This window comes from Acomys russatus, chromosome 19 (assembly GCF_903995435.1).
Source record: "Acomys russatus chromosome 19, mAcoRus1.1, whole genome shotgun sequence".
Taxonomy (NCBI): Eukaryota; Metazoa; Chordata; class Mammalia; order Rodentia; family Muridae; genus Acomys; species Acomys russatus.
In genome coordinates this window covers 36,765,554-36,786,558 of record NC_067155.1, presented here as the reverse complement: position 1 = coordinate 36,786,558, position 21,005 = coordinate 36,765,554, and the positions used below count along the sequence as shown (strand labels likewise).

The window sequence follows — 21,005 nt, the reverse complement described above, 5'->3', positions numbered from 1 at the left end:
CTCAACGTAATAGAATGCCTGCCATTAGAGATCAATGTCAGAGGGACAGCTAGAAAAGCCTTAAGCAGGAGGCAAGTTGACAACATACTCTTGTTGGGGCAATGGCTTTGTGGGAAAGCACTTGTCTGGAGAGCATGAGTCTTGAGTTCGATTCCCCTACATGAAAAGCTGAGCACAATGGTGTGATGATGCACACTTGTGATCCCAGGGCTGGGGAGGCAGAGACCAGACCAGTGGTTCTCAACCTGTGGGTCATGACCCCTTTGAGAGCTGAACAATATGGTGGTCACCTAAGACCATTGGAAAAACAGAGATCTTTATGTTATTATTCATAAACGTAGCAAAATTAGTTATGAAGTAGCAATGAAAACAATTTTATGGTTGTGAGGGCATCGCAGCATCAGGAAGGTTTGAACCACTGAATTAGAGGCTCCCTGGCTTAACCAAATTGTTGAGCTCAGGCCAGTGAGAGATGCTGCCTCTGAGGGCAGGTGTGAAGAGTCTACGGACTGATACCTGGAGTTGGCCTACACCCACCCACCCCCACACTCACACACTCATAAGACAAAAATTTAAGAAACTACAATCTGAAGTGACTCTCAAGTCAGAAAAAAACTCACAAGGGAGATTACAAATTGCCAGAGACACACACCAAGAAGCACCCGAGGGTTCCAAACACAAGGAAGACGGCACAGCAGAGCACAATGAGCCCAAAGGAAAATCAGACAAGAGAAAGCAGCTCGAGCTGGGAGCTGACAGCAGGCTGCAGACAATGGGGTGTGTGAAAGAGGCAGCGGAAAATTCCGGGCCCAGAAGCTGAGGTAAAAGGGCCGACAACAAGCTTTCCCGTGGCAAAGAAAACCAACCAGGGTAAAGAGCTCACTGTGAAAGTGGAAGATGCCCAAGCCTTCCCGTGGCAAAGAAAACCAACCAGGGTAAAGAGCTCACTGTGAAAGTGGAAGATGCCCAAGCCTTCCCGTGGCAAAGAAAACCAACCAGGGTAAAGAGCTCACTGTGAGAGTGGAAGATGCCCAAAGACATCACAGGATAAAGGTCGCAAAAGGATGCTAGGGACAAATGGGCACACGTCGAGCATCTGAGATGAGAAGTCAAAGTCTCCCAACCAAGGGAAGAGGACCAGGCCAGTGACCACAAGCAAACACTCCAAGGAAGGATTATACTCTCCCCCAACTGTGCAGAGAAAGGGAGGAAAAGGAAGCCCTCCCTTGTTGAAACCAGCAGCAGGCAGACCAAATAAAGGCAAAGACACTTCCAAAAACTATGGCCAAGCTGGGCCTGATGGCATAGGCCTGCCAACCGAGCTATGTGGGACTAGGGCAGCAGGATTTGCTGGGCCATGGTTCAGTTAAGGACTACTCGGTGGGATTCCATCCCACAATGTAAAGACCAGCTACAGAAAGAGAGCTGGGAAGGTAGCTCAGGGGTAGAGCGCCTGCCTAACATGTGTGAGGTCATGGGTGAAAACTGCAAAGCTAAAACTTAAGTGAGAATGAAAGTCTAAATATATGAAATAAAAACTAAAATTAACTGTTGAGTGAGAAGGCGCACGCCTGTGATTCCAGCACCCACAGAGGCAAAAGCAGGCCGATTCCTATGAGTTTGAAGCCAGCCTGGTCTACAAAGTGAGTCCAGGACAACCTGTCTTGAAAAATCAACAATACAACAACAAAAAATGCCCACTAAAATAATTTTTTTAAGAGAAACAAATAGAGGGGGCTGGAGAGATGGCTCAGAGGTTAAGAGCACTGTCTGTTCTTCCAAAGGTCCTAAGTTCAATTCCCAGCTCATAACAATCTATAATGAGATCTGGAGCCCTCTTCTGACCTGTAGGACTACATGTAGGCAAAACACTGTATACATAATAAATAAATCTTTTTTAAAAATGAAAAGAAACAAATAGAACTGAGACCAGTTAACCTGGGGACAGATGTGGACATGCCTAACCTCATAAACCTGAGGGACAGGTGTGAAAAGCCCTAACCATGTAAACCTGGGTCACATGTGGAAACACCTTAGCATGTAAACCTGGATGTGGAAATGCCTACCCACATAAACCTGGGGAACCGATATGGAAATGCCTAACCATGTACAAGCTGTTCCCTGAAAGCTTTCTATGCTGTTGTAAGGGGGTTTGAAAATAACAGGAGTACAAGCCACCACAACGTATAAAAGGTACTGTGTGACCCTCCAATGAGCCAAGGGCAAGAAGCACTGCTCTATCTGCTGCAGTTGAGACAGGACATCCCTTCACCAAATCCATTGCCTTGCACTCAAGAGGGAAGCAGCCTCACCAGGACATGGCATTCCTGAAAACAAAAACAAAAACAAACAAACCCAGGGGAGGATACCTGTGAGATCTCCTCAGGACAAAGTCTGTGAGGTGGCTCAGTAGATTAAGGCATTGCCACCAAACCTGATGTCCTGAGTTCCAGCACAGGATGGAAGGAAAGAATGCAATCCTGAATGCATGCGCGCACATGCGCGTGCGCACGCGTGTTCACACACACACACACACACACACACACACACACACACACACACACACACAATCAATGTAATAAAGAAATTTTTTAAAAATTGGGGCAATGCCTGCTGTGGCTGCCTTCATCTGACTAAACTGCCAAAGCAATTAGACAAGACAATGAAATAAAAGCTTCCAAATTGTAAGAGCAGCAAACTGCTCCTGTTCACAGATGCCTTGTTGATACACATCCAGCAAAGCAGCCCCATAAAAATCAACATGTGAGAACTCTGTTGCATATTCTGTTAAAGCATCAGAAGAACAAAACATCTGGGAATAAATTTATACAAGGCAGATCGAGATGATCTCCTATGGCCTGCAAAGCATTGAAGAAAAGAAAGACAGAGAAAAGGAAAGCCATGTGAATGCCTGTGTCCACAAAGGAACCAACATCCACATAGGTTGTCTAAAACAACTGTCAGTAACTTTAGCTCCAGGGGATCTGGTGCCCTCACCTGGACTCTACAAGTACCTGCACCCAAATGCACATGCAAACATAACTACAAAATAAGAAAGAGTTCTCTTTATAAACATGTAGATGCTCGTGTTCAGGGACAGGAGAAACTGATGCTGAGGCTGCACGGGACAAAGCAGACAGGAAAAGAAGAGCCAGCTGGGAAGATGCACCTCCTGCCTCCAGACTCACAGCCATGGAAGGGGAAACATTCTTTTAATGAGATGCTCCCAAGGGTGCTGCGCCGAGTGGCAGGTGCCAGTGTGAGGAAATGATAGGCATGGAGTCCACCCAAGTGGACAGGCTGCCCCAGAGCAGACCACAGGCTGAAGTGTGTGCTAAAGGAGCTGATGACTGCACCTCCACTACCTGTTCACAGCTACCCAAAAGAGTCTCCACAGCACACAAAGATAAAGTACTGGCCTCAAAGGCAGGACGGCCTGAATTTGATCCCCAGGCCTCTCCAGCCCAGCCACCTAATCTGCTTGGTGAGTTCCAGACCAGGACTCAAAACACCAAGATAAGCAGCTTTTGGGGAATGACAACGGAGATTGTCCTCTCACTGCCACATAGACACAACTGCCTTTGTGGCCCACAGCCCCTCATGTACAAGTGCACTCACTGGCACATGCAGGAGCAAACTTAGAGAGGTGGGAGCAAGTTCTGGGTTCCATCTCCGGTGATATAATCTTAGTAGGTGATTGCAGAAGGCCAGGGACACACAGGAAGCTTACACTTGACATGAAGAGAAGTTGGCAGTATAAATGCCTTTCTTTTTTTTTTGTTTGTTTGTTTGTTTTTTCTCTCTCTTCCCCCTTTTTTCTTTCCTTTCTTCCTTCCTTTTGTATGTTGTTCAACTTACAAAAAACAAAACAAAACAAAACCAACAACAACAAACATATGAACTGGGCATGGTGGTGCATACCTTTAATCCCAGCATGTAAGAGGTGTAGGTAAAAGAATAAGCTCAAGGCTAGCCTGAGCTATTCAACAAAACTTTACTTTAGAAAACAAGACCCCATACACAAATAAGCACAGGAACTGCTAAAGATGGTGGTGTGAACACAGCACTTAGGAGCGCTGTCAGAACGCCACTGGAGTTGAGAATAAAGGCAGTCTTGCTTCTCTGAAGCCTGGTTACAGAAAATAAAAGGGAAAACATCAATAACTCCCTTAGAAGTTAGAAGCAGACAGACAGGGGTGGGCAGTGACCCCCAGAGCTGGATCCCTGATTATGACTGACCCCACGGGAGCTCTGCCAGCACAGAGCACCCCGCAGGGGCTTGCAGAAGCAGGATGGGGGAAGTCGAGATGGGGCTAGGTAGAAGGTCTTCCAGAAATTTTGTGCACTTGAGGAAATGCAAATGACAGCTTCTTCCTGTCTGCTCAGCTCTCTGAACAACTTCAGCAACAGTGTCTGTTCCAGCAGAGTTGTCTCTGTAGGGTCACTGCATGTGTCACCCACTGCCATGACATAGTCTCATCTCAGGAGCACCAGGCTCCCTCGGCTGTGCTTTGTAGACACCCTCCGTCTTCTGGAGGACAGATGAGTCAAACTGGTGCCCATTAGGCTGCAGCTGGTGAGCAGGTCCCTCGGGGAACCAACCCTCTGCCTTTCTTGGGAGCATTTTAATTATGACTTCACGTTTAAACTGTTCATCAACTTAATTCTACATCTTGGTTCGGGTGTTTGCTTTGTTTGCTCCTTTGGAGCCAGGGTCTCGAGTAGCTCAGGCTGGCCTTAAACTCTTGTGTAGCCCAGACGGACTCTGAACTCTGATCCTGCTGCCTCCATTTCCCCAGGCTGGGATTACAGGCAGAGCCCCATGCTGGGGCTAGTTTAGGTTTTGGTTCAGAGGGGTGACTAAACCCGCTAGGGGAAAGCTGGTGTGCCTGTAATATCCTTCAGTGGCCACAGGCTCTCTATATAGCAGTGTCCCTGTGTCATTCCCGATACCGGTCATTTGTTTCTCCATGTACATGTCACTTTTGTTGGCAGTTTGTCAATTTTATAGATTTTTCCCCCAGAAAAACAGCTTTTGCTTTAGCATTTTTCTCAATTGTGTTTCTTTTTTTCAAGTTCAATACCCCCTTCTTTCTCCTCATCCTGGCTCCCTTGCTTGCCATGTCCTCCTGGTGGCGGAGCCGGGGCCTCTGCTCTGTCAGCTGGAACGCTGGGTGCCGCAGGTTCTCTTCTCTCCATGGATCCAATGTAGTGAGAGTGTTTTCATTAGCGCGCACTTGTTCATCTTCCCTTCCGTGCTTCCAGTGTGATTCGCAGGCAGTTCAGAAGCATGCTGTTAATCTCCACACGGGTACAGCTTTTCCTCTTGCATTCTGTTACTGACATCTAGTTTGAGTCTGGTGTGTCAGGATGACGTATTCCCTGTGCACCTTAGATGTGTGTGCTTGTGGATGTGCATATGCTCTGAGGGAGCAGAGGTAAAGGAGGGTGGCCTAGTAGTAGCAGACACAAACAGAAATACATCTGTGTATGCACACGCATGTGCGTGTAATGTATGTGTGCTCATGTGAACACCCATGCAATGCATGTGGGAAGCCAGAAAAGGACTTCCCAGCAAAGCAAGCACCCGCACTTGCGGCCTTGTTACACTGCTGCTGCTCTGCTCTGGTGAGGGAGAGGCAGGTGGTGTTGGGGGACCCATGAGAGAATAAGGCTACCCCTTCCTCTCTTTGTGGCCCAATTTTAGGGGTTTGTGTTTGTGTTTGCTGCTACTAGGCCATGTTCTTCCATCTCAGCTCCTCAGTTGGCCACATCTATCCAGGTCTGCAGGTGAAGGAAGCGAGCCCAGGAGGAGAGGGGCCGTCCAGGGACCAGAGCTGGACCCTGAAAGCCTCTTCGGTAACCAGGCCCCCTTTGTCTACCGGCTTCTTATACCCATGGTGCCCATGTGCCAGAACTACAGGTTGGTCTGTCTCCTGAGAGGGGGAGGGGCCTGGGCTGAGGAAGAATGTCTCCTCACTGTCAGCAGACACTGTTGTCCCCTACTCAGCTGCCAAAATCACACCCTCCAAGTCTGAGTCTCCAAAGACACACTGGGCCACAAGAAGAGACCAGAGGATGCCTGCCATGAGCATCCCAGTGGAATGGTCCACACAAGCTCCCCCGTGGGAAGACACAATGACAAGTGACAAGCTGCCTAAACAAAAGGTCTCCTGCAACTTGCTGATCTCTCTCCTAGAGAGGGTGACCCAGGCAGAGCACACAAGGCACCAGTCACAGAGTTCTTGCTTTCCCCTGAGAAAGGCCAATATGCCCAATGTCCCCATCACAGTATCCCTCAGCTTCCCAGGGCCTGAGAATGCCCTCTCAGGCTGGGGCCCAGCAGGCAGTGAGCATGGCTGGGAACGGAGATGCTGTGGAGTACGACTAATGGGTTCTGACCCAGATATGCAAGCCCACAGTCTACCCAGCTGCTAAACCCATGGACATTTAGGATCTGTCAGAGATCCTGTCTGACAGCGGAAAGTAACGAGCCGGATTTGTTCCAGGCGAGAGGCCCTCAGCTGCCACCACTTGGTTTTGCACTGGTGCTCCCCAGGCTGCGTTCACGGAAGGATTGTGCAATGCCAAAGGAGTGTGCAATTCACATACCATACTGACATCTGTGCAGCTACTGTGATGTATGTGCATGCCTGTGGAAGCCAGAGGCCAACAACAGGTGTCTTCCCTATCCCCCTCCATCTTAACTTTTGAGATCTGATCTCTCACTGAACCTGGAGCTCACAGCTAGACAAGCTAGGCAGCAAGTCCCAGGACTCCTGTCTCCACCTCCCCAGGGATAGGATTATATAAGCCGCAATACCTGGCTTTAAGAAACAAACAAACGAACATGGGTCCTGTGGATCAAACTCAGGTCCTCATGTTGTACAGCAAACTCTTTACCCATGGAGCCATCTCCCCAGCCCTGTGCCCCTTATATGTGGCCAATAGCTCTACGCAAATCCACCACCCCTCATCCTCACAGTGCCCCCAGGTAGCGGCACCTACCCTGCTCTGTCCTCTGCGTCTGCTAGCTGCCTGTGCTCACAGTCATGGTCCTGAGTGAAGGGCAAGCTGACCTGAGGTAGGGCTCGCCTGTCAATTCTTTCTCTGAGTCAACCACTTCAGAAGTGGCCCTCAGGAGTTACATGAAGGAGCAGCAGGGAGGGCACTTCAGGTTCAGGAGAGGGATCCACAGGAGAAGTGAGCTCTTGTTCCAAGAGGGCAGCCTCAATAAGGGGCCCGTACTCTTGGCCAGCTGGAGGAAAGTGAGACTTTAGAGTCCATATTGCCAGTGTCCCTTCTAAGGGGAGCTGGGGCAGCAACAAGGGACCAAAGACCCAGCTCCTCTGTGGAAGTCTTAGGTGGGCTGCCCCTCAGAATGCTCTTGAGCCAGAAGGTAGCACAATGGGTCCCAATTTGTCATCACAGTAAAATAAGATGCCATACATAGCACAGTCCCCTTGCTCAGATAACAATGACAAGTACACTGAGTGCATTGTGGGAAACTGAGGTACGATGGTACAACGTTTGACACAGCTGGGAGGTTAGAGAGCAGGGCAAATGGGACCAAGCATGCCGGTGCCAACAAAGAAGGGCCGTGCTGGTTGTTGGCTTCTTTGTTTTTGCATGTGTTTGTTTGTTTGTTTATATTTTTGTCAACTTGACACAAGCTGGAGTCATCTGGAAGGAGGGAGCCTCAGTAGAGGAACCACCTCCATCAGATTGCCCTGTGGGCAAGTCTGTGGAGGATTTTCCTGATTTATGATGACGTGGGCAGTGCCACCCCTATGCAGCCAGTACTGGAAGTACAACAAGGCAGGCTGAGCAAGCCACAGGAGCAAGGCAGTAAGCAGCATAACTCCACGGTCTCTTCTTCAGTTCCTGCCTCGGGTGCGTCCTGCCTTGAAATCCTGCCTCGGCTTCCTTCAAGATGGACTGAAATATCATCAGGACATGTAAGTCAAATAAAACTTTCCTCCCCAAGCTGTTTTTGTGGTCACGGTGTATATCACAGTGATAGAAATCAAATTAAAACAAAGGCTTTGAGGTGGCAGAACACTACCCTGTGGGAGGCAGGCTCAAGGAGGGAAGGAGCTAGGCTGGCTATGCATGTTTGGCCCAGCCTGAGCCATCTGCCCAAGGCATGGCCTCCACTTGAGTTCACTGCACAGAGGCCCTGCTTGCCTGGACTTTTCTACCACACTTGCGCCAAACCCTCAGGAGTCACCTGCATACCCTGCCTTGCCTTCAGCTGGAAAGTAGAAGTACAATCAGAGCAGGGGGGGCTCCAAACTCAATGACCTGGTTCTTATCAGCTCCAAAGGCGCCTCACTCACAGCTGTTTTTCCAAAGAAGACAGGAGGCTTTGATCTTAGTGTGGAAGATGTGAACAGCAAAGCCCCTTTTTAAAAACCTAACAATCATCAAACCTGAGGTGCACCACCCTCAGCAAACCTGACACACCCTGGTCCACACTCCCACAAGAGGCTGTGAGGAGGAGAGGCCTGCAGACAGCACAGTACTGTGGTGTGAGGAGAGTGGAACTGCACTGGGGGCCATGCAGCTAGCCAATTCTGTAAATATGACAATACCCACACCCAAATCCAAGCCCTCTGCCTACCAGCTGGTGTGGAGCTGGGTATGCAGGGCTACCTGTCTTGTGTGGCCCCAAGGACCCTGTAGGGCACCGAATGCAGGCAGGCCAGGAAGCACTTTTCCTCAGTTCCTCAGCCTTAGAGATAGCACTTCTTGCCAGAACCTCCAAACCAGCTGCAAATGAAGGCTGCCCTGACTCTGCTGTCCTTGGCTTCAGGGACCCAGAGCCCACATGGACTATGCTTCCAGGTCCACTAGATGCCCCCCACTGCCCCTCTCCCAACACGAGTGCACATGGGGTCTTTATCACAAAATGGATGTTGTGGAGTATCAGTGGGAAGTGTCTGGTGTGTCTGCCCAGGAGCAGCCTCTCCGGCTTGGCTGAGTCTCACAATGAATGCTTCCCAGCACTTGGCCAGGGCACGGCTGCTGGGCCTTGCCAAGTCCCTCTGCCTGGCTTAGGCGGCCAGCAGTGCCTGATGCCTGATGCTACAAATCAGATCATGTCGCTTTTCTGCTTTAAAATGCCTAATGGCTTCCCACTACTCACAGGATAAAAATCCCAACACTCACCAGGGCCACATTAATTTTCCAGCCACCCAGCCAGCCACAGTACCAGCCCGTCCTCTCGCACCCAGATGCATGACCCAGGGACCCTGTCCCCACATGCCAGCTCTCATAGCACCACCCATAATTAACCAGCCACAAGCCCATGTGAATAATGTCCCCCCATTAAGCTTTGAGCTGATGAAGACGGAGTGTGCGGCTCTCCTGGCCAGTCAATTATCCACTCTGCTCTGCCCTCACAGCGCACAGCACATGCCACGCTGGGACAAATGCAAACAAACAGCTCTGTGCCTAGTAGCCCCACAGAGCTACTTCCCAGGCCTGGGTCTGTGTGAGAAGTGCTTTGGCACTGAGAGGGAACCTCCATCCCATAAGGGACCTCAGCGCTATTCACCGAACACTTCTGGGAAAGGTGCCAAGAAGTAAGCCTTCCTTGTTCTAACCTCAACAGCCCTGCAAAGCAGGAGTCAGTCACCAGCCATTACCCAAAGAGAGATGGAAGTTGGAAGAGCCTAACAGACAAGGTCAATTCCCCACAGAAGCAAGACCCCCAGATAGCCTCTGGGACACCAAGAGCCCAGCCAGAAAGGGCTGCATCCCCTCCCCCAAGCTCCATGCCACTTCATCAAGAGACCACTCAGTGTCTACAGGGCTTTCTTGTTCCCTAGGCCCCGTCCCACTCAACAGAAGCATCCAAGGGCATCAAGTCCTGCATGCAAAGCAGAAGCAAGTGGCCGACTCAGTACACTCATCCTGCCGCCACTCACAAGATGCCCAGGCAGTGGTGACAGCCATCCCACAGCCATTACAGACAGCAGTTAGAATGGCACGGCCTGTACAGGCTGGAGGAGAACCTGAAGACAGTTCAGAGGTAGCATCCCGTGAGAAAACCTGGGTGTAGATAGGTGCCTGCAGTTCCCAGTGCCGGGGAGGCAAAGACAGGAGGGCCCCAGGAGCTCACTGTCAGCTAAGCTAGCCCAACTGGAGAGGTCCAGGTTCAGTGAGAGACTCTATCTCAAGAACTAAGGTGGAAACCATTTGAAGAAAATTCCCCACGACACACACACACACACACACACACACACACACACACGAACACTCAGGCACACATGCAAGCAGTAAGTTGTCTCCAACCATGCACCAAAGCCGCTCCACAAATAGTCACCCTGAAGCTTAACCAGACTGCTCATCTTTCTGTGAGACAGTCTCTGAACGATGATTCTTTGCATCATTCAATAAAGTGCTGGCTGTGAGCCCCCCAAAGGAGTTAGGCCTGGTGCCTCATGTTGCTGGCAGGAAGGCAGGTCCCCATGGACACCCTGACAGGAGTGTCTGTTCCTCTTGAGCGTGGAGAATGAATGCCAAGGGGCCAGCTGTCAGTGACCTGGGGCATGATACTAGAAAGGCAGGGTCTCAGCAGACAATGTAACGAAAACAACAACCCTGGGAAGGCGGGATAGCAAGGGCTCTGGCAGGCTCTGCTCCTGCTCTGGGGAGTGATATGTGTGGCAGCCAGAGGCCAAGAGAGGAGGCCATACCTGAGTGCGTCCACCTCCTCTTTGCAGAACGGGAAGCTGGCCTCAGCTGAGCTTGTCTGGGTCCTCAGCATCTTCAACTCCATCTCCAACTGTAAGGAAACACAGGGTAAGTGGTCAGCACATGCAGGGACCCACAGCCCAGGTCCCTGCTTCATCCCCAAAGTCCTGAAGTCTGCATCTGAACATCCCTAGGCTGGATGCCTAGTTTGTGCTGGGGACGTGGGGAAGAGGGCCGTTTGCCTTGCCAACTGTAGCCTGGATCCCTCAGTCCACAAGACATCCTGAGTCAGGTAAACCGGGTCCTTTCTCTTTCTCGATGCTCCTATTCCAAAGGTTCATGTACTGCTGTGGAGAGCTACAGCGCCTCTGAGACAGAGAGGGACAGAGTAAGTAGAGAGACTACAGTCTAGAATTACCACTGCTTAGATGGAAGAGTCACAGCATTTCCTATAGGGTGACACGAGCTTAGCTTGTCCTGAGCCAAGGTCTGCACACATGCTGGGGGAGTGGAGATGGCAGAGAGGGAGCCAGACACACTCCAGGCACAGAAGAAACAGGCAAACTCAATCAGCCAGGCCCAGGGGGAAAGCAGATGGCTGCTGAACTGGTGGCTTCCTGGACAGCAGGAAACTCATCCAGAGCTGACCCTTGCTCCTTGAGTGTCCTCAGCCCCATCCCTCCCAAGAGATGCAGAGTCAGTGCAGGGGCCCAAGGAACACAATGCCAACAGTCTTCAAGGAAAACAGAAACCTCCTTAGGGATGGACCATGGGTCAGTGTCACGGCCTGCAGCCCAGCTCAGACCCCTCACCCACCCTATCTCCTGCCACACTTGGCCTCCTGACACCCCGCTTTCCAGACTCTAGAATCACGAGCCAAATAACATCTTTACACATTCTGCTATAGATATACAGGGCGGGGAGGAACAGGGCAAACTGTATCTCTCTGTGGGTATATGCGGGAACAAGCATGAATAAGGAGGTCAGAGGTCAAAGCTCAGGTGTCATTCCTCAGGAGCCATCCAAGTTGTTGGCCTTGGACGCAGGGTCTCTCTAGACCTAGAACTTGACAATTCATCTAGGCAGGCTGGCCACCTGTCTCCATCTCCCCAGAGCTAGGGTTGCATGAGTTCCGAGGACTGGACTCATGTCTTCATGCCTTCATGCCTTCACAACAAGCACTTTATAGCTGAACTACCTTCCCAGCCCCAAGGATGGTTTTCATCTTCACATGCTGCCAGTTTTCATTCCTAACACACTGACACTGTCATTCATGGTACAGCCCCTCCATGGCAAGGAGTAAACAAATGGCGCTCACTTCCAGAGAGCCCTCCCCTTGCCTCTACATTCTAATGTGCTTTATAGGCTGCGGTAGGTCTCATAATTTTGAGAATCTGATAGAATGGGTCCTGGCTGTACTGGACAGATCCCAGCAAACTTCCTGCTGCTCATTGTTGGAGGAGGTGGCCGGGCTGCAAGGTCTACTGCATGATGCTATAGTAAGGGGTGTGGATGTGTGTCTATCTGTGAGTGTGTGTGCACACGCATGCATGCACACACACAAGCACACGTAGCCATACTGAGTGGGGTAGGTCAGAGGATGACTTGCAGGAATTGGTCTGTCCATCCATTGTATGGGTCCTGGAGATCAAATGCAGGTCACCAGGTCTGTGCAGTGCCTTTACCTGTGGAGCCATCTTGCTGGCCTCATAAAGGAGTCCTTCTCAATAGTAAGCTCTCGAGCTTTGGAGAGACCAGTTAAACACACATGCACACACTGTTATCTTGGAACACGTGCTTCTCTGTGTACTTCCATGCCCCCTGCAGAATGGAGTACAGCTGTCCTTGTGCACCTTCAGTACTGACAGGCACATCTGCCCGCTTCCTGCACTGCTTTACCGCTTGAATTCAGATGAGGCATGAATAGCTGATGCCTGCTCAGATGCTTACAAATGCCAAGTGGCCTTGGCAGCCACCTGTTCCAATTTCTTTGGCTCTGCGGAGAACTCATCAGGAAGTCTTCTCCTTTTAGTAGCAGAGTTTAGTCCATTTATATCTTGCTATCTGTATTGATTTCTATTGCATTAGGCTCCTGTGCTTTTTCTCTTCTGGCTTGTGAGCCTGTTTCCTTTTATGTGTCTTAATATTCAGCATTTGTGCTGTTAGGTACTGGCTGCTTTAGGCTGCATCTATACCTTTCTGTATTGGCCTGTACCAGGGACAGGTTTCATTAAATGTCTGACTAGTTAGATATGCCATCCTCCTCACTTGGTAAAATTTATTCCACATGTTCACCTGTTGGGCCGAATGCCCAGATAATAAAGCCTGGTACTCAGTACTGATTTAGGACACTTAAGGTGTCTTTCTCCAGTGTGGGCAGTGGCACCCATCCGTGGAGCTCTGGACAGAGGAAGGGGACAGTGGGACTCCTCCTCTTCCACTCTGATCACAATGGTGACAGCTCATCATATCACTGTCTCTGAGTAGGCCTCCTCTATCAGCTCCCCGCACCTCAGGCCATCAGAAACGCATCATGAGCTTTTAAAGATCTCTTGCTGACAGACATACAACACATGCAGACTGTGGGTCGCTGGCCTTCTTGTTCTTGTAGCCCGCTTCCCATAGCCAGTCACAGCCGCTCTCCATTAGACAGAGGACTCTGTCAGCCCTGGTGCTCTGATGGGCCCCAGAACACAGTTAAATGTGCTTCCACTTCATGGTAACTTTCCACGACATCTTCCCATTCTTGCTGGCAATGATGGACAGCTTTTGCTTTATTCCCTCATCTTTGCTGCACTCCTTCATCTGTCCAGGTGTTTCTTTCTAAACATCTGCATCCTGCATTACCTGGCACTCACAATGGATTCTGCTATGGCACTCCCTCCCAGTACTCTGCCCTCTCCCACTGCCCTGCATGCCTACTGCATTTCCTTGGCCAGCCCCTCCACTGATGCTCTGGGCCTACTCATGCCCTAGGTTCTAATACATGGTAAACTCCACTTTCTGACAAACTGTGCTGGGGTCAACTTCTTTGGCTGTAAATTTCTCTATCCTGTTCCTCAGTCTCCTATCTTTGATCTCCCTAAATATGAGCCTTACTGCTTGCCACAGGAGGCTCCTATCAGATCCAGTTCCATACTTGAGGTGATGAAAATTAATGGCTCACACCACAACATTCAGAGCATGGGTCCTCTCATGTGAATCTTCAGCCTTGGGTTTATGCTCAAATCCTCCCCGCCCCCCCGGAACAGTTCTCTTTCCCTGCTAAGCCTGCACCAGGCATGCTTCCTACCTACTATCTTGGTTCCTTGACCAAGACTTCCCCTCCACCACCACATGTAAGCTTGCATGTACACATGCACGTGCGCGCGCGCACACACACACACACACACACACATACACACACCCACAGCTATCCTATCACACATTTGCTCTACTGTGTCATGACAGTCTGCCACTGCCTGGTTTCAGGTCCATGACCCATGTTTCATTAAGGATGTCTTGCCCTCCCTTTTGTGGGCACCTGTTCCCTTCCAGCCAATAGGAGCTGGCTCATGTTTGGGGTTGGTAAACATGGGATGAAGGGAAGAGAAATTTGGTTGTGCCTGAATGTTGTAGCCTGTACCTATTTTCTACCTCACTGAGGAAAACTGGGGTCTAGAGTCAGCTATAAAAACAAGAAAACATGGAACTAATTGGATTGCGTCTTCAGGGACTCTGCCAAATGCCTCAAGCCATGGGCCAGATTCCAAACTCATCCTGCTAAAAGGATCTCACACACAAAGTGCTTTTTGGAGGGATCATCTGCAGCTGAACAGCGGAACCCCACGCACATGCCTGCCAAATGAGGGGGGAACGAGGTGAAGAGGAGCCCTGTGCATGCTGGGTGGGGGTTGTCTCACCACCTGCCACTGCCCCGTCTCCCATTTTGTTCAAACTGAATGTCCTAGAGAGGCTGGTGCTGCCACCCTGTTCTCTAAGACCAATGGGCACGTGACTATTTACCCCTTTGGCACTCTCCTGGTAGGTCAGCTAGTGTTCCTGATATCCTCTACACCCAGGTGTGGCTGGACACCTGAGTCTGGGGACAGCCAGCATGTGTCTCTCAGCAGGCTCTGCTCATGTATACTGGGGATGGGATGGGGATGCTGCCCACTGGTCACTGCCCATCAAGACTCTGTGGGTCCTCAGGGCTACCCAGCACTGCGAGCTCTAGGTAACAGTTGCAGGTGACTGGCTGCTCTTCCACACTAGCTCCTATTCCTCCACCTCTAGCTGCTATTCCAATGCTGCGCAGCCTACTGCACACCAACCAGGCTGAAGGGCTACAGAACAGGGCGAGTGGCCCAGGCCTGGCTGGAGGGTATGAGGATGAACACACTTGTCCCTCAGGTGAGGCTGGATGAGCCAGGATGTACTCTAAACCAGGGCAGGGAATGCGGAAGACCCAGCCTGCCACTGACCTGAGCAAATGACATAGACTTTTCTGAGCCTCTATAGTGAGAATTTTTGTTTATTTAAAAATCCAGTTATGTTATGTGAATGTTTTAATCCCAGGTGTGGGATATGGGGCTGCTTCAGTTCCACCCCAGCCACCAACTATGATTGTCTCAGGCTCTAGGAGCATGATTTCTGCCAGCTGCAGACAGTTTAATTCTGGGGGCTCTGGAGAGGGTATAAATGGGAGAGTCCTGACAGTACCTATGGCAGCAGCTGGTCCCTCGGCTGCTGGTATCTGCAGCTGCATTTGCTGGTGCTGGTTTAATGGATATTTTGCAAAGAGTAGACTTGCCCCTAGGGACCCGACTCCCTTGATCAGCAGGAAGTAATCTAAAGAGGTCTCCGCCCCTCTCCCCTCTAACCTTCTTTCTCACTTACCTAGTGTTGCAAGGTTGAAAGGGACTGGGGTGAAGAAGGGTGGTCGATAGAAAAGCCCAATAAACATAAGCCTACAGGCTTCAGGCTTCTTCCGTCCTAACAGCCCCATCACAGGCCGCTATAAAAGAAACTAGATGGTGGTTTAATGAGACCAACAGATCTATCAGACCCAACTCCCAAATGCTGGTCCTGCTGCTACACATGGAGGAAGACCCTTTTCTCTTCTCTCGCTTGCCCCACATACCTGTACGGTCTACTCAGGTAGCAGGCACTAAAAAGGCAGATGTAGGTGGGGCATAGTGGTACATGGTGTATTCCCAGCACTGGGGAGGGAGAGGAAGGAGGGACAGCACTGGCTACATAGTGAGTCTAAGGCTAGCCTGGGCTCGTGAGACCATGTCTCAGAAGTACAAAGTCATTTATAGAAAATCCAGGGTAGAGCCCAGCCCCAGCCCTGGCTTTCTAAGTACCTTACAATTCACATTGTCTCAGCCTCATCACAGGCAAGAGGACTCACGACACTCTACCTCTGTGCCAGGGATGCCATGACCCCACCCTATTCCTCATCCTGAGTTCTGGCTGGCAGAAACTGAAAGACAGTCAATGCAGGTGACCTCAGCATTCAGCTCTGCTGGAGATGGCGTGTTTGGTGGGCCAACATTCTCCGGTGGTAAAGTAGGCTCAGGACATTTTCTGCACTCCCCATCTCCTTGGTGTGGAGAAAGGATGCCAGCAGTGTCCCTGCTCTAACGTCTGGGAAGACTTTTGGGTCTCTTCTTGGGCTAGGTCAGGCCTGGAAGGTATGAACAGGCAACAGTGGGAAGCAGCAAGACGTAGGGTGAGCGCTGCCTCTGTGGGACTGCGGGAGTCTAAGCTTCAGCCACAGGAAGCCTCATTGCGGGCGGGGGTGGGGTCTCCCGTTTCAGAGGTGCAGAGAAGTCAGGTGCCCTCAGAGCTGGGTCAAACCTCCAAAGCAATGGACAGAATCAACACAACTCTATCAAAACTGCAAGCAGTGACTGGAGGGGAGGACGGCGGTGGAGTGCATGCTCAGCTCCAGGTTCCCAGCACAGCAAAACCGAGAGCTTCAAACGTCTTTCTTACAACACTGGGTTTGGTTTTCTTTCTTTTCTCCTTGCTTATGCTAAAATTCACAGGTACATGCCGGGGACTCTGAACAGACAAGATGATGCTGATGGGCACAGTGGTTACTTTTCTTGATGCTGCAACGAAATACCTGATGAAAGCACCTTAAAGAAGGAGGCTCACAATCGCGGTGGGGACGGCATGGTGACAGGAGTGTGAGATGGCTGGCCGCACTGCATGCACAGGCATGAAGCAGAGAGGAGGAACGCTCGGCTCACATCCTCCTTTTAACTCAGTCCAAGACCATAGCCTATGGCATAGGGCTCCCCACATTTGGGTGGTCTTCCTACCTGACTTAACCCAATCCAGAAACTCCCTCAGACATGCTCGGAGGTGTGTCTCCCAGGTGATTCTACATCCCTTGAAGCTCACAGGCAAGACTTAGTCACCAACGTGTGTGTGTGGGGGGGGGGGGGGCGAGGTGACAAAGTCACAAGGTTCACATCAACCTAAGACCAAGGGACACTACAGATAACAACTTAGGCAATGGCCCAAGGAAGAACCCACAGCTGGCACGCCCAGCTGGTATCAGTGAGGAGGCCATGCCTATTGGATATAGAGAGAATAGTCTCTGCAGGGGACAGGATTCAGACAAGTGGCCATGCACACACAAGATCGAGGCTGGAGCCCTAACTTGTGCCATATTAAAAAACCACCTCAAAGTGGATCCAAACCGAAATGTGAGACCAAAGTCACCAGAAGGAAAAGACAAGCAGGGGAAGATGGAAAGAAAGACAGGTGAGTGAGAATGCAGGCCGGATCTTCCCAGCTTTGGATCAGGCACCAGTTTCTAAGCTTTATCAACAGAGTGCAGCAACAAAAGGAGATAACAAGGCCTCATCACAACACGTGTCTGTATGCCAAAGGACATGGGGTGAGGAGAGTCTACAGGACGAGCTACGGCATTGCTGAAACAGAGCTCTGATAGTGGCCGAGTGTGCAGAATACAGGAAGAGCTCATACAGCAGAAAGCACAGCTTTAAGATGGGCAAAGGGGTCCAGGGATGTGGCTTAGCTGGTAGTGCGCTTGCCAATTAACAACAAAAGGCAGAGAACAGATAACAGCTCACTTCCGTCATTCCTGGTATTGGAACTTCATCTTCCTGACTAGTATGGCTGGAGGCAACTCAATGTAGTGGCTCTCATAGCGGCAGACTTTGATCGTGTTCAGAAAGGCAACCTCTCACGAGTGATTGAGATGAACATCCCTCAGAATTGCAGAAGGCTGTCTGCAAGAGACAGCAGCACAGGGGAGGGTGGCCAAGACCCGAGTATGAGGAGCCCCACTGCTTTCATGACCAGAGCTCTCTGGCAGCTCAGGAAGGTACAAACCAAACTTGCAGCAGAACCAGGGATGCTCTCCCAAGAACACTGACCGCTGGGCATAGACACTCACTGGCCCTGTGCGGCCCAGCCCCGAGCCTTGCCAGGTCTCTTACCTATAGGCTCCACCAGCTCTACCCTCTGCCCTGAAGCATCCCTGAGATTCAATTCTAAGGATGCTGTGGCTGCCTCCCCGAAAGGCACGGCCTCCCACTAGAGACTGTGCTGTGGCTTGGGTGGTTTGTGGTTTGATTCTGGGAGCAGTACCTAAGTCTACAAAGTAATAACCAGAGCAGAAGCTCAGTACCCTGCCCCTCCTGCCAGCAGTTCTAATTAATGAGGCTGCTGCTGGGCACCAGTGTGAGCATGCTCATCTGTATACCTAATCCTGCGTCGTCTCATCATTCAGTGCTCGGTACATACCAGTCTCCATGTGGACCAAGTACACAGATGGTGGTGATGGTGCCAGGTCCAGGGCTCTGGAGAGCTCTCAGGCTGCCACCATCTCTCCAAAGCCCACTCTGGACAGACATCTCGGGCTCTAAGAGGTAACTCTGAGATGACAGTGGGAATTCTGAATGGAGGCCACCGGAACCCAGGGAAGTATCTGAGGTGCTGCGTCTTGGTAAAGGGACAGAGGGGTCTTAAGCTGAACTCTCTCCCTACTTCCAGTTCAGCATGGAGAGAGACACAGCGGACATGAGGCTGCATAATCAGCGCTAGCTCCCGGGCACCTTGCTGCTGAATGCACTGGGCCTCTCAAGTGGGAAGCATCCACAGAGGACAGCTTGTAGTTTCTACCCAGGGCTGCCAGCTCATCACTCCAAATACAGGGAAGAGAATTCTGGCAGCTCCGTAGGTGTGCAGCCCAGGGTGTAGGCTGCCGCAGAGCAGGCTGGCTGAACCCCATGAGGGATAGGTTGGATGGTCAGCTGCTGGAAGGCAAATGGTAGGATACGCACTGAGCCTGTGTGGCTTCCCTCGAGGAGCCTCACAGGTCAGGCTTGGGGAAGTCCAGCATCTCAGATGCAAAGAATAGTGACAGGGTGGAAGGCTGAGGAGGTCCAGAAGCAATATGAATAGCCTCTGCCAACCTGCTTCAGCGGGGCGTCGGCTTCTTCTAGTGGGCATGTGCAGGGTGCACCCTCACAGGTACACAGGGACTAGGAAAAGACAGTTAGGTAAAAATGGGGCAGTGAACACTGAGTTGGCCATTCAAAACAGAAGGGTGTGCGCGACCTGCCAAGTCCACATGATGAAGTAAGTCCCTCTGGGCGGCAGTATGAGGCAGGGGAGACTGGACGCTCAATGGGGCCAGTTCCTTCATAGAACTCTCTCAGGCTCCCTGCATGCAAAGCTGGGCTGGGAACCAAGGAACAGCTTCCCCGGGCCCCTAATTGGCCATTAGACTCTTGGCTTCTAGAGCTGAGACCCAGTGTCTACTGCTTTGAGCTGCCTAGTGCTGTATGCTTTTGTATCAGCATCAGGGTCAACCCAATGCATCACCACTGAGCTGTCCTGCTCCTTCAGAACAATGCCCGGGGAAGCAAGTCTTTAAGGACATGCTTGCCTAATGCTGTAGCTGCCTCAGTTTGCATGCCACACCTACTAACACACAGAATACACCCACAACGGGAGAAAGGCTGAAGCTTCACCCGCTGGGAGCAGACAGCTCCTCTACCAGCTCTGTGGAGGACCACAGAGGGTTCAACTGTGGAGTCCCTCAAATAGGAGGCCATGCACATAAAGCTGCTTGTGGCATGGCCTTGGCTACAAAGAGCCCATTCCAACACTGACAAACACCACAGCAAGGCAGCCAGTGCTAGTCACCATGGTGGCTTCCCTTCACACCGTGTTCCTCCATAACCTTGTACCCAGTAATGCAAACCCAAGAGGACAGACATGGAGACAGGATGAACAAGTCAGTCTCAGAAGTAGGAAGGGCTGACAGGCAGTGGCTGGCTAGGACCACAATGGCAGGCTATGAGGAGACTAGATGAGTGGGAAGGGCACACAAGACCATGGTCCCCAGTACTCACTTCTATGACATCCACCTGACCCAGAATGGCACCCTGAACAGGCCTGGCCCTGAAGGGTGTCAGACAGACTTGGACTTTAATGAGCAGGCAAAGCTCTGGGAGGCCATGGAGATGTGGAGACCACACACTGCACACGGTCCTCAGACCTCAGGTCTTTCTCCATGTGGAACCACAGGGTCTATGCTGTTGGCTTGTTTGTTTAATTTAGGCTGAAGAGATAGCTCAGTGGTTAAGAGAGCTGCCTACTCTTGCAGAGGACTGGGGTTCAGTTCCCTGTATCCACATAGCAGCTCACAACCACCTGTTAACTCCAGCTCCAGAGAACTCCACACACTCTTTAAGTTGGGTATGGCAGCATGCACCTTTAATCCTAGCACTCTAGAGGCTGAGGCAGGTGGATCTCTTTGAGTTCCAGGCCAGGCTGGTCAACACAGAGAGGAGGGCAGCAGACAGCCAAGGCTACACAGTGAGGCCTTGTCTCAAAGAAAGCAAATGAAAAGTATTTAGTTATTTTTGTTCCACGTGTGAGTATTTTGCTTGCACGGATGCATGTGTACCACAGATGTGCCTAATGCCTGTGGAAACCAGAAGATTCCCCTGAAACTGGAGTTACAGATGGTTGTGAGCCACTGTGCAGGTGCTGGGAACTAAATCCAAGTCCATTGCAAGAGCAACAGGTGTTCTTAACCACTAAACCATCTCTGTAACACACACGGGTGTGCATACATACGTACATACACACACACACACACACACACACACACACACACAGAGCCTCCTCTTTCTTTGTGATCTGGTCTCATGTAGCCCAGGTTGGCCCTGAGCTGGGATGACAGTGAACTTTTAGACTCCCTGCTTCCACCTCCGGCATGCCAGGGTTGCATGCATGTGCCGATGCATACCATGCAGTGTCAGGGC

The 21,005-nt window shown here is 51.0% G+C and overlaps 1 protein-coding gene across 1 annotated transcript in view; it reads right to left on the bottom strand.

Annotated features, from left to right (window-relative positions):
- The window catches only part of Mad1l1 (mitotic arrest deficient 1 like 1), a 308,425-nt gene that overhangs the window by 96,167 nt on the left and 191,253 nt on the right, over positions 1–21,005 (bottom strand). The window contains exon 13 of the mRNA XM_051161164.1: positions 10,704–10,792. Within this exon, the coding sequence (XP_051017121.1) occupies positions 10,704–10,792 (89 nt within the window). The remainder of the gene's footprint in view (positions 1–10,703; positions 10,793–21,005) is intronic.